Raw genomic sequence first — 27,651 nt, 5'->3', positions numbered from 1 at the left:
AAATATTTATTTTAAGAAGGTCATAGCAAGAGCATATTGTGGAAATACACTTTCTATATAATCTTTAGGTAGAGGTCATGAAAGAAAGAATGCTGTAAATGCTAAGATGAAAGAGCTAATTCAGTTTCTCACTCTTTCATAACCTTCCATGTTCATCTGAACAATTCCCACCATTGTTCTCTGTCTTGGTTCTCATACAGGAGGGATAAAAGCATTGCAATAATTATTGCCTCACAGAGCTCCAAGTACAAATACATTAAAGTATCTTAGGTGCAGAAATGCCACGGTAACAGAGAAATAAACACTGAATCCAGTTAAAAAGAAATACCAACTCAAACTTCTACTATACAACAGATTTTTATTACTAACAAAGACAGTAATATCAAAACTACTGAATATGTATAAAGTTACCCGTTTACAAACATAACTAAAAGAACGCAGGGTGCTTAGTGTGCATTTTCACAGGGTTTTCTCACTGTCCTTCTCAGCAGCAAGAATATCAGATATTTTCAATGGGGAAAATGATGAAAGAAATAGCACGTCGTATTTAAGGCAATAAATTACAAATACGAAAATGCACATGACAATATAAAGGTAAATACATTCAATTTTCAATGCATGATCAATAAAACAAGTAACTCTGGTTCATCAGAACAGTATTTGCCATTGACTCAGTACTTACACGACCTTTGTGCCATGCAATTTTGCTTGATTGTTCAAAGCATCAGCACGAGTGCTGCATAAACTGGAACACAGTTCCTCCACACAATAACAAAATGAAGATAACAATTTAAGAGCAATGTTCCTCTTAGTAATCAAACAGACGATGCTGAACAGCCTTACAAAATGCAGGGAAATTTCAGTTTAGAAACCCTGGCTCCAAAACACCTCAAGTAATAAATGGCACTGACTTCACTGGAACCAGGATTTCTTTAGATATGAATGATGAAACACTTATGCACATCAGTATTACTTGCCCTGGAGCACCATTCTATCATAAGAAAGTATAAAAAAGGCTATCTGCATTAAGGCCTTCTTGGGTTAAAGAAAATATATTGCTGTAGCATGTAGAAAATTAAACTTTGCAGAAAAGTTATTAAGGTCTTGTTTTATGTAAAATGTACTGCTAAACAAGCTTGCATCTTAGTTTATTTGCACCATAGTTTATTTTCTGCAAGGTTTCTCCACAGATCTAAGAGTTCAAGTTACTTGCATAGAAACAAAAGGAAGCATATGCTTTCACTGCAGCTCAGTAAAAAAACAACAAAAAAAACCCACACAACAAATACGTACTTCAGATTCTGTCTTCCTGGACAGAGGATCTGAAGTGTTTCCCTGCTTGGCACGATGCACTGGAACACCATACCAGGAGGGGCTCAAAGAAGCATTTTTCTGAAGTACAGCTGCATTCATGTACTATTTCTGTACAGGATGCCCAGATGTCTGACCAGCCTTGCCCCAAATGTATAGTGTATGGTGTATGCTTTGTATAAAGATACAATCTGCTTTACTGTGAACTACATAAAATTGCCTGATCATCATAAAATTGTTGACCTCAGTAGTATCTAATGGAAGCATTATTAACTTTACCAAGTTTATACAATTAATACAAAACAGTAGTTCTAAATATTGACCTAATGCAGTCAGTTATTTACATAATTTGTTTTTATGTACAAAATAAATCACTATGATTCCAGATTCCCTTTCATATTCAGTGTAGAAACTACCATAAAACAGTGCTATAATTGACACATCATGACACTTTATAAAGTTTATGCATGTCTTACTTTTAAGTGATAATGCTGTTTAATAGATAGTAAAAAAAAAAAAAAATCCAAAACAAGTAAAAAGCTGAAAAATATCAAATATGCAGATGGAACTTGTATGCCTTGAAAAGCAACGGTGCTTTCTATAGATTATTTCATTACAGTTATTAAAAAGTGTTCTTTATATTGGGAATAATATTTTTCATCTTTCTTAAATTATTGCTAGTCAATCCAGCTATATCCTACAGAACTTCCATTTCCATTATTCCCGGATGGGTATGAATATAGTACATTATTGCCAGTTGTCCCCACTACAAAGCTTACATTTTTATAAGTGCAAAAACAAGATGTGTCTGATTTTTAATAAGGCACAGAATATCTGTTATTTCCAGTGTAACAGAGTCCATATCAGTTTTATTCATTGAAAGTGTTCAGATAAAAATCAGTCTTTCAAGGGTTTGAACTGGTTCCTGAATCCAACTCTTTTCTGGTGTCTGAAGCCGAGTAGACAAGTAGTGATATGGAGCCTGACTGTGAGACATCAGGTATCTGGGAACTGCTCCTTTGTAATGCAGGAGATTCAATAAAATCATTTTTAGGAGTTACTCTGTAAGTAGTGAGAAATAAAACACAGTGAGTGGATTTTAAGCACAATGCATTAGACAGGAAAATTATTTTTTTAAGCAACAAATTGATAATGTATCTTAAGCTATTTTCCTTTCAAGAGAACACCATACAATTTTGCATACTTCAAGCTTTTATTTTTTCAGACTTGTCACCTTTCAAAAGGATTGTTTTGCAGCCACAGATTTATTCAGGGTCACAGCTCAACAACACAAAAATATCCTTCAAGCTGAAGCTCCAGCACTCAACCCTTAAAAGGAAAAAGAATCCTAAAAAACAATAAAATAAGCCCATATCGTACCGTAAAGATACATGGCCCTAAGTTTGCAAGAACTACAGTACTATTGACAGCTACTCACAGTTAATTGTGCACTGATTTATCAGAGAGAAAAATCAGAAATAGGGGTAATATATGTAAACAAGTAAAGAACTGAGTTATGGAATCTTACCTTCCTTCACCTATTCTCTTCACACTCCCAGACAAGCTACTCATATCACATGTGCTATCTGCTTTGTTTCTTTTTTCCACCTGATCCACGGTCAGTTTAGAACCACATAACATTTGATTTCCACTGTTTTCGCCTTCCTCGACTTTTTGGGCTGATGTTCCATCTGCCTCTTTCTCAGATGTCTCTGGAGACGTTTTGATTTCTGCAACAGTTTCTTGGCTTAAGTAATCGTGATTAGTGATTGCTACTGCAGAAGTTCCATGATTTGTTGTGCCACCCGTGCTAGTCCCCATGGACTTCGAAATTACTTTCAACCTGTGCGAACTCGATTTGTAGTGCTTCTTTTTGTGTTTAACTTTGGAATTGTGCCTCAAGAAAAATTCGCACGATTCTTGCAGCACTCTTCGACTCTCCCTGATTGGACTGAAAGCAAATACAAACATAACTGAATGATGAGGATAACCTCAGATACAACGCATTATAGCTTGGTACACAAAAACATAAAAAGAAGAGCAAACAAGGATGTAATCTGAGCTGGATGGTAATGAACATAAAGAAAATGATATATAAAAAGAGGAAAAAATCTGGTTGTAATGACTTCAAAGCAATTATGCCCGTGGAACAATTAAATCAAGCCAATTTCTACATTTCTTACTTCTGCAAGTAGGTCCAATGACTTCAGTAGTTTAATCATCTAAGAGAGGAAAGCAGGATTAGCTCATAAGCAGCTGTATTACCAAATTAACTTTATGTAATGTAAACCTTGTTCAAGTGAAAAAAACGGCAAGCATTATAAAAATGACTTCAATATTTTAGAATTCTTATAGCTGCAAGCAGTTAGCATCTGAAACGCAAGAAAAATCCTACAGGAAATGGAAAAAGAGAGGAGAGGGAAAGGAATCTATAAGCTCACCATCATGGAATGCAGATGTAAAATAAAAGGAGCTTAAGGACTGCTGGCTTGGGAAATTCAAAGACATAAAAAGCTCTTAAAATACATTATAATATATGAGTAACACAGATAATCTAGAAGGATTAATATCCTTCTGAAGGATCCAAGCTTATCCAATGAAGGAACAAAAAGGAAAAAAAAGACAGTTATAAGAAATGGAGATGACATTTGGATATCTATGATTTTAAACAGGTTACATTTACTAAAATTAAGTAATTAAACTGAATTACTCAGGCTCAGAATAAAAATAAGGGACAGTAACTTAATACAATAAAGCCTAGCTAAGGATGGGACAACGAAAATTAATTTTCAAGTAAGACAAGCTTGACAAATGAGAAAAGCAGAGGATGTTGTTATTCCATGATAGTAAACATAGCTAAGTGCTGTGCCAAATAAAGTCTGAATACATGAAAAGATCAAAGTTGATGGCTAAAGTTATCTTCCTGATTTGACTGGAAACCAGATATTATCCAATGCTAAATACAACAGTATGTCTACAGCTCTATGAAGAGAACAAATCAGCAGAGGAGAATAATTTTCTGTCTTCTGAGAACGTAGTCGAGTCACTGTGCATGTAAAACTTCCACAGACTTCAGTGGAACTTTTTGCTGGTGCTGATACGCAGCATTCAAACTTGAAGAGATAAAGGGCCCAAGGATAATGTTTTGATTACCTGAGACACATTTAAGAGAAGTCTGAAATCCAATGTATTTTTTTTAAGTAGACACTTTGAAAAACAAGACTAAAAATTGCTCTTACTCTCTTTTGCGGTTTCTGTTGAAGAAGTTGGCCCATTCCGAACAGGTCTTTTTACTTCCCACCCAGAAGACTGGAGATATGCCAACAATTAGTGTCAGCAAGTATTTCATCAGAAACAAAAATATTTCTGGTCTTGCTAGTGCCTTTGCCTAGAAAATAACAAAGTTTAATAAATGCAAAGACGACATACTTGTTATTTTTTGAACGCAGAAAACCAAACAAATTATGTAAAAGTAAAAGAGACGCTTTCTCCTCATGGCTGCTCTTCTTTGCTGAGGCTTGTATCGTGGACAAATGCAAGACATGTACAGTCAAGTCGGATCTGGTTAATGCCTGCTTGCAGGCTACAGCTGGATACACAGAGAGGAGATTAGTTAGAAGGAAATATTTTTCTTTTAAATTGTCAGGAAAGGTAATTTTAGGGGTAATAGTTTTTGTAACCATGTTCTTCAGAGATGGTTTGTATGGATGAGATTCATCCCTTCAGCTTAAAAGACACAGTGGGTGGATGAGCTGGGAGTTAATCAGATTAGACAGGGAGCTGCAGGGAACAACATAGCTGTTTTCTGTATATTGCAAAATTAATCCACCTATGTGCAGAACAGGATCACAAGATCCGAGCCATTTAACTCTGTAACAGACTATCTCCTCCTCCCAGGCTGCAAATTTAATTTATGTTTCCTGGCTTACCTGCCAACCCTATCTACAAAAAAAAAAAAAAAAAATCAGCATTTTGGTTAGCCAGGTAATCTTAGCGACTTTGTTTTTATTTGGTTCTGTTCTGGTCAATGTATCATGGCTCAGGGAAGCCATGGCCAAGCACGCCGCGTTAAGCTACTGTCCAGCTCTAACAGCACACACTGTTTGTCATACGGACACAGCCCACTAAGTTCATCTTTGTGTAAACTTGCTGTTGCTATTTACTCTTTCCATTAAGTTAACGACTGAGGATACAGGCTCTTTGTGCCTTATTATGCTAAGATTGTTTATCTAAGCACTACAAAACAAGTTTTTGTTTGTTTGTTGATAAAGTGAATAAAAACCTTATTTTCAACCTTGTTTAATTTGAGCCATCTAAGTTGAAGCAGAGCTCAGTGCAAAACTTCCTCAAGTGCACTTGTTAATGAAACATTAATGGAAGCAAAAATAGCCAAGAAGCCCGTGAGCTCTGATGTTCAGTTTACAACAATTTCAATAGAAAGGACACAAAGGATGCTTAAGAACATAGAAGGATCAAGCCTTTTCCCCACCCCCACCCCCCCCATAATGCTTGTGTTTATATTCCTCTTTTTGATGACAAGTTATTGCAGTAAAAACACAGATGGTATGTACAAAACAATGAAAGATAACATTAGAAACATGCAGTTCTCTTAGTGATGGTTTCTCCTTTTATATTTGTTCTTAAATGGAAAGATGCAAACCACAAATTACTTAAAATTGCAGAGAATTTTATGTATTTAAAAAGATTTAAGATTCATAAATAAGATTCAGAGTACTGCCTATGGGACAGCTTTACTTACTTTAAAAGCCTTTCCACTGAAGTTTTTTTTTTTTCTTTTTTTAAAGTCAAATGTGAACATCTCTGCAATTTAAAGCATTTTTATTTTTTAAAAGATTTCTTCACATTATTGAAAATCAGCCTGCAACTATCATGGAAAAAATATACTGAAAAATTGTTTTGTAATTTCAAGTACTTGACAGTTCTATACTTCAACAACAAAAAAAAGATTAAAATGATTTTAAATCTATGGTTATAAACAACAATTTAAATCCAATTTAGACACAATTTTCAAGACTCATTTTTTCAACTTAAATTGAAATTGATGTGAATTCACCTTGAAATACAGAACTAGGCATCCACATACAGAGCGCCTGCTTTTAGGAATAGACATTGTGAAAAACAATCCCTGCCCCCAGCATTACTCACGGCATGAAGTTCAAATAATCCCATTACAGCTGCGAGTTGGAATTGCTGAGTGAAATCAATTTGTTTAGAAGAAAATTTCAAAGCAAAAGTATGATACCACCAATTTTAACTTAAAAAGCAACCAATCATTGCATGTTCTTGAACTGTTTACTTAACATGAAAATAATGTATTTAACTACACTGCAAGATACAGCAATGCATAAGGGTTTTTGCTAATTATCTTGTAGAAAGGAAACTGCTACTTGCCTGATAAGGACAAGGAATGTGGTACTGGTCACAGTGGTCAAACACCCAGGTCGTTTCCCAGGTCTTCCGGTTCACCAGTTCGTAGACATAGCACCCGAGAAGTGCCACAAGTGGCACCAAGTACAAGCCACTAAAAACTCCAATTCGAATCATGAATTTCTTTAGCTTCTCTTGGTTTCTGCCATCATGCTGGATGACTTGCCGCACATGATTTAAAGAGATAATACCAGCTAAAAGAAGAGAGAGACCGAAAAAAACACAAAGGCATAACGGCAAAAGCACAAAGTACAGAGAGGCATCCACATCGTAGAGGCCCACAAAGCAAACTCCACTGATATTGTCCCCTTCGACTTTGTTCATGGCAAGAAGCATAATGGTTAGAAAGCCGGGTATTCCCCACGCAACTGCGTGGAACCACATAGCCTTCTGTGCGATAGCTTCACAGCTCCATTTTCTTCCTGCTGCGAGGAACCAGGTGATGGTAAGAATCACCCACCAAATGGTTCCTGCCATAGTGAAGAAGTACAAAACCATGAAAAGGACGGTACAGGCTTTGTTTTGGGAGCCAAGAACAACTGTTTCCCCAATTTCTAGCTTATCGTCTGCCTTGTTACAGGCAGTTCTATTCCCAAGGAGAAATCCAATGAAGTACATTAGAGACACTATGCTGTAACAGACCGAGTAATAAATGATTGGCCTCTCCGGGTACCTAAACCTTTTAACATCAATCAGAAAAGTCAGGAATGTGAAGAGCGTAGCACAAAGACAAAATATTGAAACTATTCCAATGAAGCTTTTTGCAACATCCAATTCGTAATTTTTGAAGTACATGTTGGGACATGGGGGTGCACACTGATCGATGCCTAGAAACTTGTAGCCTTGTCCATTGGAAGTGTGCAGGTGTCGGGGACACCAGAATCCATAATCCCTTCGCGTCTGTCCTGGGGTCTTCTGAGTTCCATGTGCGTTTGTGGTTACAGGAGCAGTGGCGGGAGCAGTCTCGTCACAATTGACTAGTCTAGGCAAATTAACAGAAGAGGAAATATCTTAATATCCCTCATTATCAACAACAGTTATTTCTTACTGAAAAAAAAAAAAAAAAAAAAAAAAGTGGAAAAATCTGATTGTAAGCACTATGGAATTTTACAGATGATGCAAAATGTACATTATATGAAAAATCTCAGGTGTTATTTTAGAAAACATAGAATCACAGAATGGTTTGGGCTGGAAGGGACCTTAAAGGGACCCACCATGGGCAGGGACACCTCCCACCAGCCCAGGCTGCCCAAAGCCCCATCCAGCCTGGCCTTGAGCACCTCCAGGGATGGGGCATCCACAGCTTCTCTGGGCAGCCTGTGCCAGGGCCTCACCACCCTCTGAGTGAAGGATTTCCTCCTAATATCTCAACCTCCCTTCTTTTAGCTTAGAACCATTCCCCTTGCCCTATCCCTACACCCCCTGACACAGAGTCCCTCCCCAGCTTTCCTGTAGCCCCCTTCAGGCACTGGAAGGCCGCTGTAAGGTCTGCCCGGGGCCTTCTCTTCTCCAGGCCGAACAACCCCAGCTCCCTCAGCCTGTCTGCGTAGGAGAGGGGCTCCAGCCCTCTGAGCCCTTTCGTCACCCTCCTCTGGACTTGTTCTAATACATCCAAACAGAGCAACGTATTTTCAGTTGAGAAGGCTAATCAAACACAGCTATTTAACTGTTGTTCTCTGTTGTTTTGTTGCTTATGAAACGCTTTACTCAAACTGCAGTTGTTCTTTTATAGTCTTAATCCACACTATTTCTTTAATATATATATATAATATTTATAGTAGATTTTAGACTGGTGGAGAGACAGCAAGTGATCTTGTCAAAATGCAAGCTTCAGTCAAGGAACAAAGACTGCTCACAGTATCTAAAATTAACTTGTGACTAGTGTGTGATGGTGATGATTATGATTTTGTGTTATAATGACATTTCATTCTCAACAGCAATAAAAAGACAAAGCTAAAAACATAAGCATTGCAAAAAAATCAACGTTTTAGAAGTTAATTTAGAAATTGCTTAAGACTCAATTGTTCAAAGATTTAATTGGACAAAACGTGAGTCTTTTTATTACTAATATAGGATTAGCAACATTGGACAGATCTTTGATTATTCAAGAATAACTCAGGTAAGCAGTTATTCAAAATGGGACTTACGTTAATATACATTCTGAGTTCAGGCATGTATTTAAAAATAACAAGTTTTGCATTCTAGCTTTTAAAGCGAGATTCTGTTATCCCCAAATGTTCTCTGTCAGACACTGTTGCAGGGGCATGTCTGCAAGGAATGTTCTGACCTTACACGTAAGAATACCTTTTCCCCTCCATGTCAACATGGAAGCTCAGCTTGAGCTAAAAAGCCCTAAGTTCTATGTTTCTCTGCATTATCATGCTGGCCAAATAAAGCCAGACTAACAATTAAGAAAACTGATTCCAAAGCAGGTTCTTTCATTAACTGCGGGCCAGACCAGTATGCATCAGAGCAGTGCAAACTTCATTCACCCACGTCTTAACAGGCATTATGCATATTTGTAAGAATATGAGTGTGAATCTCAGAACTACAACTGAATTTGAAGCCCATCCTCATGCCAGCTCCTCCCCCAGTAGCAGTACTTGTGCTGTTTTCAGAATCTCCTGCATTTCTTGGCCTTCCCTGTGTCATCAGTTGGGCAGGCATTTCCCACACGAACAATGTAGGGTCGTTTTCGGTAAACGCTAGCAGTAATATAATACTTTGAAGCTGCAATGACTCCTGCAAGAAGCGGAATTTGATTTGAAATGTCATTTGGAATATATATTGAATCACTGGATTAGGATTAATTTTCCTAATTCTCCAAACCAATTCTGGAAGGCTTTCATGCACAAGTCTCAATTTTTGTGCAGAGAAAAAGGGAAATAGAGTTAATGCCATATATCTGTCATAGGCGTTCCAATATGGATTTCTACCAAGAATCATGGCACAGGGCTACTGCCCCAGCTCTGCTTCAGTCCTGTCATGGATCAGCAACTGCGTGGAGGCTAGAAACATGACCTGTTAAGTTTCCACTCCTTGCTCCTTTCTCATACTTTTTGCCCTGATGCGGTTAAGAACACTTGGCATTAAACATTTATAAGTATCTCCAGTTGAAGGTCAGAATCTCAAAATGATTAAACCAGAGTTGTTTAAGTCGTTCCCATTTCATATAGAATGACTCTCTTTTTCCCAAATGTAATATAAACTGTCCTTTCTCTGGAACAAAGACCTGAACAACTGTGAGAAAAAGGTGCGATTACTGGAAACAAGACTTCTGCCATGCAGTACAGGAAAAGTAATACAAGACTGAATTTGCACATGCAAGTCATTAGGGATAAGGTAAGGTTCTATTATTTAATGCTGTGTGTGCACTCAAATACAGAATATGTCACATACCATTATTTTGTGAACAATTATCTATAAAAACCCTGTATTGTTATTATCCCTAGTATAGAGATCAGAAAGCAGAGTGAAATCTGTGCTATAACACTTATTTTTAATTTAATACTTTAAATAATTGAAATTTTTGAATGATTTAATAATTTTAATATATGTGACCATTTTAATAATGACAAAAGTAACAATAAGAATAGTCCTATGCATACGCACTGCAGGGTCACCAACGAGACGGAAGCTACAGCAAGCTCGTTTTTAACATCCTAATTTTCAACTCGGTTTGGGTTAATTACAGTACATTTGAAAAATATCACCTCCACCACTTATCACATGAAAAATACCCCACCTGTTACATTCCAGCTCTTCAGGCCATGCAATTCCAAAAGTGTCAATCAACGGCTTGCAGTCAGAATACACTTTCTCACAGAGGTTTCGGCAAGGATGGATCACATGAACTTGCTCCAGGCAGGCAGGAACAAATGCTTTGCACAGAAATGTGTGGACGTCTGGTGAACAGTGGAGATTCATAAGAGTAAGAAAAGGCTTTGGGAAAGAAAAAGGCTTTGATTAGTATTTTTAAAAATGTAATTCAAGACAGTAAAATTAATTTTCATCACTATGGCTATCTTTTCAAACCTCCAGGAGAAGAAATGTGAGTAGAGAACACTGTTCAGCAGCTGTGGAAGAGCAAAACCTGGTGGTTTGAGTGTTGAGGAGCCACTCCTGGGCTGCACTGGCTCTTCCAGCACATCCCCTACTCTGAGATCTTAGTCCATCTGTTACTACTCAAATTTGATTTTTCTTAATAGTGTTAGAAATCTGAAAGCAATCATTAAAGTCCAAGATTTTTTAACATAATAGGGGGGTTATAAAATATTAAGTTCCTATTTTGACTATTCAGCTTCTAAATAGGCAGCCTGAGATTTTTAAAGATACATCTATATTGGACTTCCTGTTGAAATCACATTTTCAGTCCAGTGTGTCGTATTAATCATCTTCCCTCAGGCTATAGCGTTTGCTGTGCTGGTGTTTTTTTTTTAATATTTTTATTATTAATGCAATCCAAATATGTTTAGAAGTGAGCAATGATGATATTTCAAGACCTCCACATGACTGAGAACATTTCTACCTGTATTACTGGATGCTAGACAACGAACTACTGACGAGTATTCCTAGCGGAGAGTTCACAGAATGAAGCGTAATGCAATTTTCCTGTCCCTTGTTCATTCAGTCCATTACTCACAGTCTGTGAGGCCTTTAGAGAAAAAAAAAAAAAAAAGAAAAAAAAAGAGAGAGACATCACCCTTTCCCTGCATTTTACTAACTTTATTGCTAGGGTAATTGACTTTAGCCAAACCATACCATGGGTATAAACTTCAGGCAAACCAACAGTTGTCATTTTCCCACCTGCCGTGTTGCTGTAAGGCCAGCACGGTTGAGGAAGCAAGCATGAATACACCAGCAGCACCCTCAGACGGGCTCTGGTGCTTGTGAGGGATTTTGTACTCCGGTACTTGGAACCAGCAGCAAGGCAGGTCGAGAGCAGCAGGCTGGGCACGTGCATGTTCAAAGGCTCTGATCTCTTCATTTTTTAACAAATCCCAGTATCCTGGCCTGCTGTTTGCTCTGCCTTCCCTGTGACACCAGGTAAAAGCTCCTGATCCAGCTTATTAAGTAAAGCCAGGTCATTAAAATAACCCTCGGGGCAGCACGGATTAACCAAGGGCTGTGGGCAAAATGGATCTGCAGGATCCCGTCAGCCTAAGTGCTTTGTAGGTAGGCTTTTTGATGAGACACTGCCTATTTCTGGAAAAAGGAATCCCTGTATCACATGTAAATAGTCAAATTCACGCGTTTCAGGAAAGCTGAAACAGTATTTAACACACTTTGACATGTGCTGATAAATACGGACACTGCACAAGATTTTCAAAGTATGCAGAACTTTTAAGTAAAAATACTAAGACCAGTAAAAATTTTATTTAATGCTTTGCCATTAACAGCTCGGTATCTCAATTAGTCTGACTTCATCAAGCAGGGACTGGTAAGGAAGGATTAACCTCTGAGTCCAGAACAGCACCCTTAATTTTGTCAGCTTTTAAGTATCCCAAAATATATCCACACCCACGTACCATGTCTCACTGCTGAGCATGCAGTTGAAAAGGAAAAACTTTGATAAATAACCTTCCTCTTCGCATGGGATACCTCAGTAAGGAACACAGCAATGGGGAGGTGGGGGTAAGATAAGGTAGGGTAAGGTGACAGAAAAACATTTTGTGGAAAAAACAAACAAACAAACAAACAAAAACACATTGGCACTACACTTAACTGACTGCAAGCTGCATCTGCAGCTGTCTTTCCAGCAGAGGTACAGGCGCCTGATCCCTCACCTGGGTGCCTGCTCTGCAGCTGCCTTCCCAGGAAGACGTCTTGAGGATTTTAGGCCAAGGAAGGATGCTTCCTAAAATGCTACACTGCCTCAGATGAAAAAAGTAGTCAGCCATTAGCCCTAAATGAATTACATTTCCTTTGCACTGTCGGGGTGTTTGTATTCTTTTCTGTTACATTTTTTTTTGTTTGAATATTTAATTTATGCTAGCTCTGTTCTTCCTTGCACTTAGGATAAAATAAAGATAATAGCTTGAGTGATTGTATAGAAATTGAATTTACATTTGATGTCAACTCCTGGGGAAACTGTCTTGTTATTAATTCTTCCTTTTTATCCCCTCACAGTTCATCTCAGTTGATATAAAACACAATTAATTTTGTAGAGCAAGTTTTAGGGTGTCAATCAAGAGCTTTTGCAGACTTAGGTAAAACAGCAATATTTTCTGTAGAAGTAGGAAATTTAAAAAATGGTATTCATATTTATAAAATCAGTGTTGTCTAAAGAGCATGAAGAAAGCTATGTCTGGTTAAAAGGTCAGAATTTGAAACCAACCTCAGCCATGCTAACAACTTCTGTTATACAAAACTATGCCAAAGCTAGAACACCACAGCAGTCACTACACAATTAATAATGCTGCGTATTACAGGCAGATAATGGCAAGTGAAAACTTGAGTGCGAGAGTTTTACTACAGCATGTTGTCTTTGGCTACTGGGGTTTAACGAACAGGTTTTGTCTCAAAGCAGAACTGTCCCAACAGACAAATACAGAAACGCCAGGTTAGAGGAAGAAGAAGGCTATGCTCAGCCTGTAAGGCAATCGGAGCCGAAATCCAAGGGCTTGGCTGACAAGAGCAATTGTTCTTACAATATCTTCTTGCTTGTTTAAAATATTTACATTTTGACACCTGAAAGTGCGAACACAAGTGCAGGCTGTAACACCACGACTGCGATTAGAAGACACTGACAGACCTCCTGTCTTCCCAGGACACATCTAAGCCCTCTTCCAACCATTTACATTTATACCCGTTATAAGATACTACAGCAGTAAGTTATAATCTCATCAGGCACTGCCAAGAAATATACTGAATTTTAATTCCTCATTTTCTAACTTAGTTCATGCTTTGACGGTTAACACATTACTTTTTCCATGCCATCTTCCCGCCCTGCTACCATTTACATCTTACATCAGCATAATCCCCTTTTAAATCTCGACTTCTGTTCCTTTCACAACACACATGGCCCTGGTCACATCTGAACACTGACCTCAGGTTTCCCCACAACGAGCCACAGTGACCACAAAGGCTGTGTGCTGAGCGACAGATGTAACATCGTGGCCACTCACATAAATAGTCACCTACCATCTCCCCGTCCAACTGCATCACCAGACCTTTCTACAACTCTTCAGTCAATTCTGTTGCCTTCATTCACCGTCTACCCCTTCCCCTGGCCGCATGCGAACCAGCTGTAGATCAGAGGTTTCCATGCAGGTGGCTGGGCAACCGCTCTAGCCATGTATTTGCTATGGGACCAAACTATCATCTAATGATTTCACACCCTACATTGTGGGGGAAAAAATACAAAATAAATAAATAAATAAAAAAAACAACCACACATTTATTTATTCCCACTTTTCTTCTTGTTCTTTATACAGACATTAAAAAAGAAAGTCCCCTTTGGGTTACCAGCGTGGTTTTATTTAAAAACTGTGGCATACAACCATGTCAAAGCCTTCTTGAAAATCAAAGTATAATACACAGGCTGAGCCACCTTTTCCAACAGACCTGTGGATTCCAAAGAACTCCAACAGACTTTGTTGGCCATAAATTCCCCCAACCAAAAAACCTCCACAAAGTGTAAAATAAAGCCCTTTGCCCCGAGCACAAGCAAATGGGATTTGTAAAGTACAGATTTATTTTTAGAAATTGCCTACTTTTACCATCTGAGAGCAACGGAAGAGGTGGCAAACTGCACTTGGAACTGTTTTCAATTAGCTATCTTTAAATGTGGGCTTCACGTCCAGCCAGCCAGTCGTTTTGGAAATGCTGTATTATAGAAAATAATAGGTCTGCATTCCCTGACAGACCACAAAAGCAAAATCTCACCAAAACCAAAAGAAGTATTTTCTCCTCCTGCTGGATAGCATGTAAGCAAAAAGGTTAAAACCAAGACCAGAAGCTCCCCCAAAATAAGACCTGGTTGCATCGGGCTTGTGTTACCAGAGGACAGAGATGAAAACCTGTAGATTTGGCGACAGCAGAGTGAAACAAAGCTGTGTGCAAACCAAGAGCAGAGCCTCACAAGGCCAACATAAGTCCTAAAATAGAAATTCTCATCTTCCTGCCTATGGGAAACAAAACCCAGTAAATACCAGGCAAAATAAAATATGTTAACAGTATACCAAAGAAAACTAAAACAACAACAACAACAAAAAAAAAAACACATACAAAACCACCTAATAGCTAACAGAAAGCAACTGCAAAGCCAAGGATGATGTAGTCTGTAATGTCCCCAAGTAAGAGTAGTGGGAAACCTAAGGACTGAAATGCAAACTTTTCCACTGCACTGTCAGTGAAAGAATCTGGGCACAAAACTGCTGTGAAGCTCACGTGTATTCACTGCGGCCAGTGAGTAAGGTCAAGCAATCAAAGACCAGAACATCACTGCCAACAAAAGGAATATCCTCAGCACCCAGCTTAGCACTGGACTCTTTAAGGAAGAAGGAAGAGTGTCTGTATCCCACTTTCTCCAGGGGGAAAGCCAGCCTATCCCAGTAGTCCAGCTATGGTGTGGCCCTGCAGACAGGAACACAAGTGAGATGCGTGAAAACAAGTGGTACAGCAGAGAGAATAAATGCTCAGGCGCAAACAGGCTCTTAAACATGTTTTGCCAGTAAATAAGTTTCAGCTTTCAACTCCACGTTAATCTCAAGATCATGAAGCTTTCCTGTTTCGTGCTTAGAAAACCAAGATGTAACAGAAACAAAGCTCAATACTCCAGGAAGATGCTGCAGATGAAGATAACTTCATTCCATCTCATCTTGGTTTTTCCCTAGAGAAAAGGATTATCAGAGGTGATCTAGTAGTTACTACTGATGTATGTCAAAATGAGTGAAAATGTTCTCCTGTAGTGTTATCAATATCACAGAAACAGTACAAAAAATGGTAGATCAAAATGCCAAGGACTTTGTTAAAATCAGCTCTTGTAAATCTTGTAAATCAAGTATTTTGAGTTGCTGATAAGCAGAGCTGAAAGCCTTTGCTCAGCTATTTGGAGCCAGTTATGTAAAACTAACAGCCCACTCTCATTGCTGAGGTTTAGCTACCAAGTTAAATGGATTAACACTGAGGTTAACTAAGTTAAAACCAAGACACTGTCTCAGCGTTAAGCAACAGCACCCATTTCATGGTTTGATGTGAATCCTGCAACCCAAAGCACCAGCACTGCAACCTTGCTCCTCGGAGCATTGCATACATCAATTGTGGAAGCAAACATGGGCTTAAATCCGAATTTCTGTAATGTTAGTACTCTGGGTGACCCATATTCCTGCCTGAATTAAAGGTGTACTTTGTTATTCATGAAATATTCACCTGCTTTTCAGAAAATCTGCAAAAGTTTGTTATGGTTAGCGATTTACACTATCAAACAACTACTGTCCAATAAGCGTCCTTACACACATAAAGTACAACCTCAAAATCTAAACACAATGCATTTTACCTATACACCTTAATACATAGCGTTGGAAATACGGCACCATCAACCACTGCAAATACAAATGCAGCATCCTAAAAAAATAAAATAAAAATAGGCAGTAACCACTCTCCATACTCAGAGCTATGCTACCAATTAATCTGCAATACCCCTAGCTACTTTTATAATAAGCTGTTTCAGTTAAGAAGAGTGAAACATATATGGCATGGTTGATTTAATCCTACGCTGTTGTTTCAATAGAGTTATTCTGGGCTGGATGTGAGCAAGATCAGCATTGTGCCCAGGGAAACTAATGGCATCGCACAATTCATTGTGTTTACACAATTGCTCATGGCTGCACAGTGAACTAGCTGCCAAGAATCTGATTCCTTGTTTGTGCACAATTAAGCCACGACAAATAAACGTACCAACACATGCAAATTTCACCCTCCATCTAGTTTCAAGTTAGATTAGATTCAAAGCAGAGTTGAGAAGAGACTAAACTCACGTTCAAAGTGATACAAGTTACTCTTCTAAAACAAAGGTTTTTTGGAGCTAAGATTCACTGATAGGAATACATTATTTTAGATATTAACATAAATACACTTAATACACATTACTAAATTGTGTCCGTTTGATGGAGGTAATAAACATTAAAATGAAAGTCAAATTAGTGTGCTTTCAATAAGCTGCCTTTAAAGCATTGCTCTCTGCAGCTTGTGAAATAGAATTAAGGCAAATACAAGTCAGGTTTAATTTAAAAGCTTGTAAAACCTTTTCTAAACAAAATTGGTTCAGGGGTTACGAATACAAGAATGAAATCTTTTGTTGGAATTGAAAGTAGGTTACCCAAGTAGTTTAGAAGAGACAAATTGTTTAAGTTTCCTACCCAAGCACAATCTGGCTCAAGGAGCTAAGAAATAACAAAGGCAAAGTGTAACAATGGCTCAGGAACTGACTGGCACGCAGCTGAGAAGCCCGTGGAGGGCAGACCCTATCCTGTGCAGCTGCTCAACGAGCCAGATCACTCACCTGAGCGTTCAGCGTGGCCCCACTGAAAGCACGAGTGTAGCTGCTCGCTCTTCGTCGGCACTCTCCCTCCATGTGCAATGTCTTTAATACACAGCTTGGCTGTGAGCCTGCCTAGCTGCTCGCAGCGCATGGGGTCATTAACCAGCAACCCAAGCAGTGTAAGCACAAAGCACAAGGGAGAAGGCCTTCAAAGGTCAGTAGGGCAGCAAAACACCCACTTAAAAACCCACCCCACCAAAAGAGCCGGACCCTAAACTTACCACTGACATTGAGGATGAACACACACACGAGAAGATCAAGCAGGCTATTCTGCTTTTACTTCTATGGACCCCGGTCTGTCTTTCATTAACTAGCAACTACGGAGTTTCTTTATGCAGTAAGACAACGTATTTCCATGTCTTCCCTTTAAGTATTTAAGATAAAAATACATGTATCCCTACACATATTAGCTGTAACAAAGGCTAGAAACAAGGTAAATGGAAATATTACATCTCGCTAGAAGAAGTTACTATGAAACACAGTTCCGGTGCTTGCCGAAGTAGCTTATTAGCAAAACGCACTGCATTTTGTGGTTCTAACCTAAATTATAGCTTGACCTAAATTATAGGCATGACAGCCTCTGCAATTTACAATACAAAATAAATATTAGAGAGTTTTCCTGAGCATAACTCAACTATTTATGCACAGCTTTCAATTATATATGGTTTTATCTCTGTCTATACTATACATAGCATAGAAGATGAAAACAAGTTAACTGATGGAAAGTATACCACAGCCCTCAAACATCTCAAGTCTAGACTACAGCAAACAGGACCTCCACTACATCTGGGCTGTGGTAGCAGAAACATCTCAAAATAATCTGAAATCCTTCATGTATTTGCCATGTGTTAGAGGAGTAAATGGATTTAGTACTGAACTTTTTAATATTGGACACATTCACCTCCCCTTCTCTGAACCCAAGCCATGCTAACACATTTGATGCCCCTTATCACAGAATCATCAGGATGGCAAGAAAGCCACTTCTGTGGATGTAAAGGCAACCTAACAGCTCCGCGGAGGCCCAGCTACCTACCAGGCCACCTCTCCAGGCCTGCTGAGCCAGCTCTGAGACCACCCAGGAACACAGTTAGTTATATGGCATAACAGCACTGACACCAAGCCTCAGCCAATAAACCCTAACAGATCTGTTCTTACACCCAGCAGGAACTGGTTGTCTCTGCGCAGCTCTGCTGGAGCTGGAAGAAATGGGAAGTACAGCAGAGGCACAAATAAATTTTGCAAGGAGTTTTGCAGGGCTCAAAGCTGACCCTATGAGAGCTCTGCGTGGAGCCATGCTGCTGCTTGCATCACGTCTTTCCCTCTTTGTAAATCTGGGCTTGTCCCACCTAGCCAGTACAATAGCATGGCACTGACACTGTATGTGAAAAGGAAAATCTGGCTTATGAAGATAGTTCCCATGCTAACGGGGAAAGGCCTTGGGCTCGCAGATCCCACACAATGAGAAGCAACCAGGAGTTGATTTCTTTCCCATGTGTCACAGGAATGAGGCGCTGCTTGTCCCATGGCCAGCGTCAGTGCCTCGATGTACTGCAAACACGAAAAGCAGAAGCCAGAGGAAGCACTGCTGGTGGCGAGGTACCTAAATGCAACCTGACGGGCTTTTAATTTAGTAACTCAGCCATCTGACTCGAGCATGCCAGACTTAGGTCATCTGTTACTTCACAGCAAAGTGAAGGGATTAGTGAAAGTTTGCGGGGATTAGCAACTGTAATGATTTTCACATGATACTGAATCAAATGCTTTACTGAACTTCAAACGGACTGGCTTCGTTAGCACCTAGAAAATCTGCACAGGTCGCTTCTGCCACACTCACAGGTCAACCAGCAGGAGAGGGTCTTTGGAATGAAATCTCAGCAGCACCAGAGCACAGGCCAACAAGTCAGACACAACGTTGGAAACGAACGATCCAGGAGTCTGAGCCGCAGACTGAGACAGCTGAGGAGAACAATGGAAAACCAGGTGGCAGCCTTGCTTTGTTTCTGTTTGGGAAGCCCCGACCACACGGCGGGCTTTTCATGTACTTAGCACCCACCACCTGCTGTAAATTCTGATCCACAGCAATTCTCTGTGAAAACACTGCTTCTGGGAAGTTGTGGGTGCAGAACAGAAAGCCAGGCCTGCCGCTTTAATCCACTTGAACAGCTGTAATCTCCACTGTATTTTGAAAACATAAAACATGCAACAATTAATGCAAAAAGTAGATCGTTATTGTATAGCAAAAGCAGTATGTAAGATTTCTAAAGAGATATATAGGATCTTCATGGAAAAAAAGGGATGCTTCATTCCTAAATACTTGTGGGAAACAGCTCTCATCTTTCACATATACATCTACTTTGTGATAATTTTTGTTATTATTTCTAAGATAACGTCTAAGTGTCTAAAACTGATAACTTGAACAGTTACAGATTTCTGCTCTGCAGATATATATGTATATGCATCTTAATTACTCTTATTTGTTGATTTTTATTTACTTTGAGACATAGGCTGACCTTAGAGACAAGAATGCAAGAAAAACTTGCTTCATAATAATATATAAAAAAAAAAAAAACAAAATCTGAATTCTAAAGGATGGATGAAACAGCTGGTAAGGAAGGAAGCTTTACCCACAACAGCCATTACTTTATGAAAACTTCCTCCTTCCTTCCAATGCAAGGTAGCCAAAAATATGAAAGAGCTGTCAACAAAACTACGGAACTGATGTTTCTACGGGAGCCTCCTTCTGCACATGCAGCCTCACACAAAGTCTCTCCTCCATTCCTCCAACATCTCCACCCAGACATCTTAAAACACTGACCTCCAACAAGATCAGTGCCTGCTACAGTGCAGAAGCAACTTTACCACTACTTACAGGCAACCTGTTGAGAGCTTGTGCCCTTCCCTCACAGGAGTCACTCCAAACAGTCACAGGAGTACCCCAGCACCACTGCACTGCAGAAACCTTCGCCCATGAGAAGCTGGGGGCTGCCACGAGCACCATTACTGTTCTGTAACCTCACAGGCAGTCAAGGACTCACATTTGCTCGCTCTCTCCTTCACAGATGCTCCTGATAAGCAGGCACGTCTTCCTTTTGTCCCCCTGCCCTGGCGCCTGGTTCCCAGACTGCTGCAGGCAGTGCCCAGGGCGGTCTCCCTGTGGCTGAGGTGGCACTGGGGAAGGTCGGACAGGAACCAGACTGTGCAAACAGACGCTGACAAACTCATTAAAGTGCACGTGGATGGACCAGAACTGCTCTTGCCAAACTGGTAAAGGAGCAGGAGGCGTTAGACACAAGGCACGGTTGGCAATCCCTGCAGGAGGCCTTCCCTCGGCCTCCAGAACTGCCAGGCTAGTCGCTGGTGTCAGTGGTGGGTCAGATGCGTGGACCCCTCCTGCTCTCCCTGGCTCCAAACGCCCACGTTAGGCAGCTCCTCCTCAGCACCAGGAGGTGCTTATAATCCTCAAGGCCACCTTTTCTTCTACCCATTCATCTCAGGACCTGTGGGTCACGTTAGCCTTCAGAGCACAGAGCTTGGTTTGCAGCTCCAGGCATTCTCCCCGCAGATCCCCCAGCTGGATTTTTACGCTTTGCCTAAAATGGTGCACCTTCCTAGGTTCCTAGATGGGTCCCGGCCCTCTCGGGGCAGCTGCTTTTAATTTTGGCATGTGGGGTAAGCATGTGGCAAGTTTGGTCACTGAGTGCTTTGTGACCAGGAAAGAGGCAACCGTTTCTGGCACTGAAAAAATGGGGCTGTGTAGGCCTGCTGGGGAACAGCGTGGGACGGATGTGGTTATTCTCTGAAACAATTTGATCCGCCAGAAGTCAAAACACAAGAAAGAAGGATTTATTTTTTTCCCCAGGAAGCTCTTGCATCTCTTAACAGGATGCCATAGAACAGATATCTTCAGAAAGAGGACAGCTGTTGTGCCCTGCAGAGGCTGATTACCCAGGCCTGCCCCCGTACCTCACCAAGTCCCCTCCATCCACCCCCCCCCCCAGCTACATCAGCTGATTACACAGCCCTTACCCTCCCCTGCATACCTCCCCTTCTTCTAACAAGAAAGCAGAAAGCAAGCAGATCTCCATTCATCTCCACTACGTAGTTCAGGAGAAAAGGGCAGACATCTGCCTGCATCTTCTCCTCCAGCAGGTGGACTGCACCTGGATGCAACAACCACAGCTGCATACACAACAAAAAAAAGGTCCACAAAAGCAAACAGCAAGGGGGTGACGAAGTAACCATGCTTGCCCCAAAGGCTTGGTGAATCAACAGCCAGCACATACTGAGAGGAAAATACAGGAAGCCTTGTGGTGCAGACACTCCTACCCACCTTCTTCAGGATGGAATAGAGAAGGAAAGAAATGACCCAAGAGTTGTTTGAGAAATCACAGTTAATCATTGCACTGCCACGCTGGAAGTAAAAGCGGTGACATCTGACCACATCCCCAGTCCCACGCGCTTCTTTCCTGGACATTCATTTCTTGTGGTCATTGTAAGCAAAGGCATCATCAACATCCTGCATCCACGTGTCACCCTGAACATCACACCCACCGTATAACAGGAACAGCAAACAGCAAAACAGCAAAAAAAGTGGACAAACAGCATCTCACTGCTGCAGGGAGGTGCCTAAAACCCACTGCGGCCCCTTCAGAAAGAGGGAATCCTGATTAGGGAGGCTTGCATCAATCTGTTCATTCCTAGGTGTTGTCCTGGAGTAGGCTGCAGCCCCAGGACTAAGCCCAGCAGTCTCCACCTGCAGTGCTCGGTGTAGCCAGTGCCCACGCTTAGCAGGAGAGCACGGAAAAGGAGCTGGAGAAGCACAATGAGATGCAGAGACCTCCAGGGCTGGCACCCACCTACTCATGACCACAACACAGGGCACTGCAGAAAGGACAGAAGTCTTCAGGAGACCAACAAAATAATTTATTTTATCGACAAAATCAGCACGTGGGGTATATGAATGTGTTGCTCAAGCTCCTACTACTGTGAGAGCTAATGATGACTTGAGTTACTTTGAAACATCTGAGAGCAAGTGCAGTAGAGCACAAAACCAAAAAGCCCTGAATTTGCATGCTGCACAGTGACACAGATTTGTCTAATGCACACTTTTGACCTTTTTAGCAAAAGCTTTTCCCCAAGCAACAGTGATGCTCAAAACAGAATTATTCACGTCCAACTATTCTGTGGTTCTGGAGACTTACCCAGCACAGAAGTCAATAGTGCTTTGTCTTTCCTTTGATCCATATGAAGCAGCTCTAAAAAAATAGTTCAGCATTTGCAAACTTTGATCTAACAAGTACAGATCTAGTTATTTCACCACTGAAATCTTTTACGATCACCTTATTCAAAGGAGCTACAAAAGTGAACTTAGTCTGTACTAAATAAGGACGCACAGCATGCTATACTTAGTATCTTTTTTTTAATGCCTTCCATGTCAGTTACCACCAGCAATAAGGGTAATGAAACAGCACAGATACTGCAAGCAATATATGAATTACAAAGCCCCTCGTGTTTGCTCATACCTTTGCACCCTTTCTCCAGCTTAGGCTCTGAGGCAGCATCATGGAGAAAAAGCAATTCCAAGCAGATATCAGTGATCAACTGCTTTCCTAATTGAAGCCAAGCTACTTTAAGAGATTTAGGCTTCCAGTTTCAAAGCACTAGTGGCTTGTGTACTGTAGAAAGCACTGCTCGTTTGAGGTAAGGGAGAGAGGCAGGGTGCCTGTCTGTACAGGTTTCAGTGAATTCACACCTGTGCCATTTTGCAGAACATCCCAGTAGCAGCATTCTACACTAAATAGCACTTAAATTCCTCAACGCTCCCAGCCTACAGAAGGTGGAAGACTTCACGCTATTCCTCCTCCTGTGTGTATAATGTATTTAATATCAATATATATAGAGATTTAAGTTTGCCAGTTAACTGGTCTCCAGTTTTTGCAAGTATCTTCATATTTAATTACTTGCTAATTTATACTTAGAGGCAAATTAAGTGAACATATTAATAAAAATATATCATTGAATTTACGGAAGTCGAAAACCACAGGACTTTGGTATCAAGCTTCGGAAGGTACTTCTTAATCCGCTTCAAATTGGTTTTGGTGGATGAAACTGACTAGTTCTTGAGAAACTTGAAACTTGACTGGTTCAATTAACTGAACTCACCACAAACAGGTATTCTGACACAACAGACTAAGAAATATGAATAAAGGAAGTTATTACAGAGTAATATTCTCTCCTTTGCTTGAATAAAGCTTTGTGTTGACAACCTACTCCAGATAGTTGAAGTAATTGCACTCGAGTTAGAACTGACTTGTTTTTGAGGATTGCCACGAGAGGGAGTTACACCTCTGGAAGTATGGTTGAAGGGCGGCTTCATTGCAGCTACATCCATCCATTTTCCTCACTAGACATACTCTAGATCTTCAGTAAGAGTAAGAACACGAGCAGTGGTACTGTTCAATTGCTTTGAGACAGATCCTGCAAGTAGCTGCAAATAATTAGCTGCCACTGTCATGCAGGTGTTCAAGTAACATAGGCAAAAAAGCTTCACACCATTAAGTCATGTGGTTGTACTTTCCAAAAATCTCAATTTGTTGCATAAACAAAGCTATATCCAAACAAATGAAACTCAAATAGTTTGAATTCAATTAACAATTTGGCAGGTGAAGAGGGAGCAAATTATGACCTTTCTGTTGCAAAAAATAAGAGCCAAGGAGGACTACCACAATTAACAGAACCCCCATAACAGAGGCCATAAGATTAAGTCCTTCCTCCTGCTCTAATCAGTTCAATGTTCTGGTTTGTAGCATATTGCCATGAAGAGCTGATATGTGAGGCAGAAATAATACCATGAATCAGCTCGGTGATCCAATTGATTTCCAGGAGGAAAACCACCACGAGACTGTGGCTCCCTATCATTCTCACCTGGAGGATTACTATGAAGACAAAGACATGCCAATTTAACACCTTTCCAGAAAGGAGACAAACTCTACAGAAGCCGTCATGGTCCATCAGATGGAAATCACAGCTCTTCTGGCCATACAAGACTCCCCAACGGGGAACACACCCGTTGAGCCTCAACAGTGGGCTAGAGCAGAGTTAGCAAAGTTTTGGAGAGGTAACTTCACACCCAGGTGAGGCTCATCCCCTTGACTGACTGACTATTCTTTGCTCTTTCTGGGAGTAAACATAATGAATAAATAATGAAAATAAGTTTCCAGAGGGTATAGGAGCAGAAAACAGGATTAATAGCCACTTCCTGCACAAAAGACTTGAGATTTCTTGAAGAAGTCTCCACCATATGCCCTTGGATTGCACGATTAAGCAGCTTGCTCGAAGTCAGTTAAGATAAAGTAAGGAAAATATTACAAGCGTCAGTCTCATAACCCAGTGTTTACATTGTAAGACCATGCCCAGCCTTGAGAACAAGCTGTGGGGAGGGGAAGGAGAGATGGAATTAAAAAACAAAGCCTTTGAGCATTCCTACTGAGGATCAAAAGAAAAAAGTTTTAACCAACATACCATTAAAATTCTTTCTTTGGTGCAAACAGAGTTTGGACTACCAATTACAGAAAAATTCAAGCTTTTAAAACAGAAGTCTCCTTCATCTCCCAACCTCCTGCTCCTTTATGGCGGTAAAATGAAGTTAAACAATAGTCCCAAAGTCCAATAGCTCCTCCTCTGCTGCAAGTCCCCCGAAAAGCAGAACCTTTGACACTCCTGGGAAGGTTCACGGCTACAATCAACCGTGACAAACCACACTGATGCTGTTATTGACTACCACGCAGAATCACTTCAGAGGGCATAAGCTCCTGGTATGCATTGGTCTCAGGAGGCCCACCAAAGAACTCCACTGAGCTTACTGTACAACTCCAGCTAACTCAGTGCCAGATACAACACAAGTTACACAACGGGGGAAAAAATTCCTTATGCTTTCATCAGTAAAGCAGATGTCTGAAAAAGTTGGTTTGGCACTGTCCAATTGCAAATAGAGGAAGGCAGATCAGGTAGCTTGGAGATGTCCATACAGCACTGGAGTAGTGAGGCACACCAAATCAGAGGCCGGAGCGTAGCAGTGACAGGACACTAAGAAGTACTAGGATACTAGGTCAAAACCTAGTGCTGTTTTAAACAGCCCCCCGTCAGCTGGCTGAGTAGTGATCAGCCACCGTAGGAGCCAGAGGTGACTACAAAAAGACAGGATGGAGAAATGGCAACAACAGCATTTTGTGCTACCATACCATTTTTGTAAAAAGTGCTAAATAAAAATAGGTAAGTCATGAACCCTCTCCAGGAGAAACTAGGGGTAAGTTACTGACGATACAGGAAAGTCACAGCAAACAAAAGTGGCAGTGGTCTCTGCTGTAACAGCAGCGTTCCTGGATGGCATGAGTACAGACAGAAGCTACCTGCCAAGTGAGAACCACCTGCATGCCTGACAAGATAACATGGCAGGCGCTGTAGAAAGAGAGCATTCCAGACAAAGGATGACTGGAGAGAGAGAGAGCTTTCCAATTTAAAAGCGCACAACGTATCTGAGATCTGTGGCTGAACTGAACTGCTCATATATAGAGCTCGTAACATCGAGACCGGAATTTCCCATGTATCTGCGTGGGGCTGGCAAATACAATGCAAGCCTCTGCCCTTCCAGACTGGCAGCTAGAGGCCAAAATGGTAATCCTGAGTATCCCAAACAGCACTAAACAAATGCTTTGGCAACTGAACCAAGCTCCTTCTCCAAGCTCAGTAATGAATATGCAAATAAGATGTTAGTAGTAGTAGTAGCAGCAGCCTTCCCCAACGCTACCTTCATTTTTTTTTTTTTTTAACCAGAAGCTTCTGAATTTTAATCTTACTTCTGTTTCACTCTCTGCACAACACAAGACTTTGAGCTTTCCGAGACCTGTGTTAAGGTGTTCCCCCTCCTCTTACTACTGAAAAGCCATTATTAAAACAGGTTTAAAACTTGTTTTACTAGCCTCTCACCCAGAGAGGCTCTCGCCCTCCGTAGCTACTGTAACCGGCAACGCTCTTCCACAAGGTGGCATGCTCTCAAGGGAGCCATGTTGCAGTCAGCTCAGGTAGCAAAGCGTTTGTTTTTAGTTGAAAAAACAAAACACAGAAGAAAGTTTCTCTCAGCCAGGAGTTTTGGGATTCAGTCAAGTGACAGCAGAACGCAAAAACCACAGTGGAGAACAAGGCTATGAATAAATTCAGGTACCTATCCTTAATAGACGTAAGTTAAGAAAAAAATAAGTGACTTCTAAACATTGTTTCTGCACCGCCTGAGTTCAGGTGGGCCAGGATTATCATCAGGATATCGCAGGCTATGGCCCTAGGGAATCTCAAGAACTGCTTTATGTACTAGCGAGGTACACGGGCTACGTGTGATCAGTTGAAGAGCTCTAACAGCCACATTGGTGTGCTACACCAACTCCTCTTCCAGTCTCACGCAGAATCCAAGGGCCATGTGTGTGTCTATAGCTCCCTTAGGCACTGCTTACACAGCCAGGGAGCTACAGTGCGGTCCGGAAAGTTTCAAAGAAGCGTTATCTAGCCAGCTTATCTCCCTTGTCATTTAGTGCGACAGGTATCACTACTCAGAGCGATCTCTCAAGGACAAAAGGATGTATTCCACACCGTTTATTTACCGTCGGGGTGGGATAACTCACCTCCATTTGGAGAGCAGCAGTGTCCTGATCGTAGTGCCCCATGATATTGGGGAAAAAAGTCATATTGTAAGGCATTCTTGAACACCTGGAGATGGTAATGGGCTCGCACGTGAACAAGCTGTGCCCTCGCACCAGCGCCAGGAGCGAGGCGCAAGTCACGGCGACCCCGAGCGCTCCCATGTTGCCGAGACCCCGCTAGCGGCGCATCGCTTCGCCCGGCGTTACGCGGGCTGGCCTCGCCCCGAAACACGCATCTTCCTCTTCTCCTTCCACGGGGACGCAGGTTGCAGGGGCGGGCAGGTCGACCATCAGACGCCTGGCTCTCGCTATTTCCCCATTTTCCAGCGTCTTTCCTCAAATCCCTCCTTCCTCGGACCTGCGGACACAGGAAGGGCCGAGGCAGGCCGGTCAGCGGCCGCCGCACCGAGGCCGCCGCGCTCGGCCTCCGCGCAGCCCTGCCGCCGGTGCGGGGCTGCCGGGAGGGGACGGGAGCGGGGAGAGGAGGCCGGGGAAGGGGAGAGGAGGGGAGACGAAGCCGCCCCTGCCCGCACCTACCCCGCCGGGCCGCGCCCCGCTGCTCCCAGCGCCCCGGCTCGGCGCTTGGTTCCCAGCCCCGCCTTAGGAAGCGGCGCCCGCAGGGGCGGGCGGGGAGCGGGGCCGGGAGGGCGGCCCAGGAGC

General features: G+C 41.4%; 1 protein-coding gene across 1 annotated transcript; it reads right to left on the bottom strand.

The window, feature by feature from the left end:
- Window positions 1–341: 341 nt before the first annotated feature.
- On the bottom strand, window positions 342–27,169 carry FZD6 (frizzled class receptor 6). The gene is made up of 6 exons (XM_035318339.1): window positions 26,974–27,169; window positions 10,505–10,701; window positions 6,724–7,741; window positions 4,551–4,699; window positions 2,840–3,262; window positions 342–2,373 (listed from the first exon to the last, which is right to left on the bottom strand). The coding sequence occupies exons 1-6, from the start codon at window positions 27,151–27,153 to the stop codon at window positions 2,217–2,219; spliced, it is 2,124 nt and encodes a 707-aa protein (XP_035174230.1). The 5' UTR covers window positions 27,154–27,169; the 3' UTR covers window positions 342–2,216.
- Window positions 27,170–27,651: the final 482 nt, after the last annotated feature.

Source organism: Oxyura jamaicensis, chromosome 2 (assembly GCF_011077185.1).
Source record: "Oxyura jamaicensis isolate SHBP4307 breed ruddy duck chromosome 2, BPBGC_Ojam_1.0, whole genome shotgun sequence".
NCBI classification, from domain to species: domain Eukaryota; kingdom Metazoa; phylum Chordata; class Aves; order Anseriformes; family Anatidae; genus Oxyura; species Oxyura jamaicensis.
This window is presented reverse-complemented; position numbering and strand designations above follow the sequence as displayed.

Coding starts and splice junctions, on each gene's coding strand:
- FZD6 (XM_035318339.1), bottom strand. CDS start 27,153: ATGGGAGCGCTCGGGGTCGCCGTGACTTGCGCCTCGCTCCTGGCGCTG. Junction 10,702..26,973: donor CTGCTGCTCTCCAAATGGAG/GTGAGTTATCCC, acceptor TCTTTCCCAAAG/CCTTTTCTTACTCTTATGAA. Junction 3,263..4,550: donor AACAGAAACCGCAAAAGAGA/GTAAGAGCAATT, acceptor ATTTGCTTTCAG/TCCAATCAGGGAGAGTCGAA.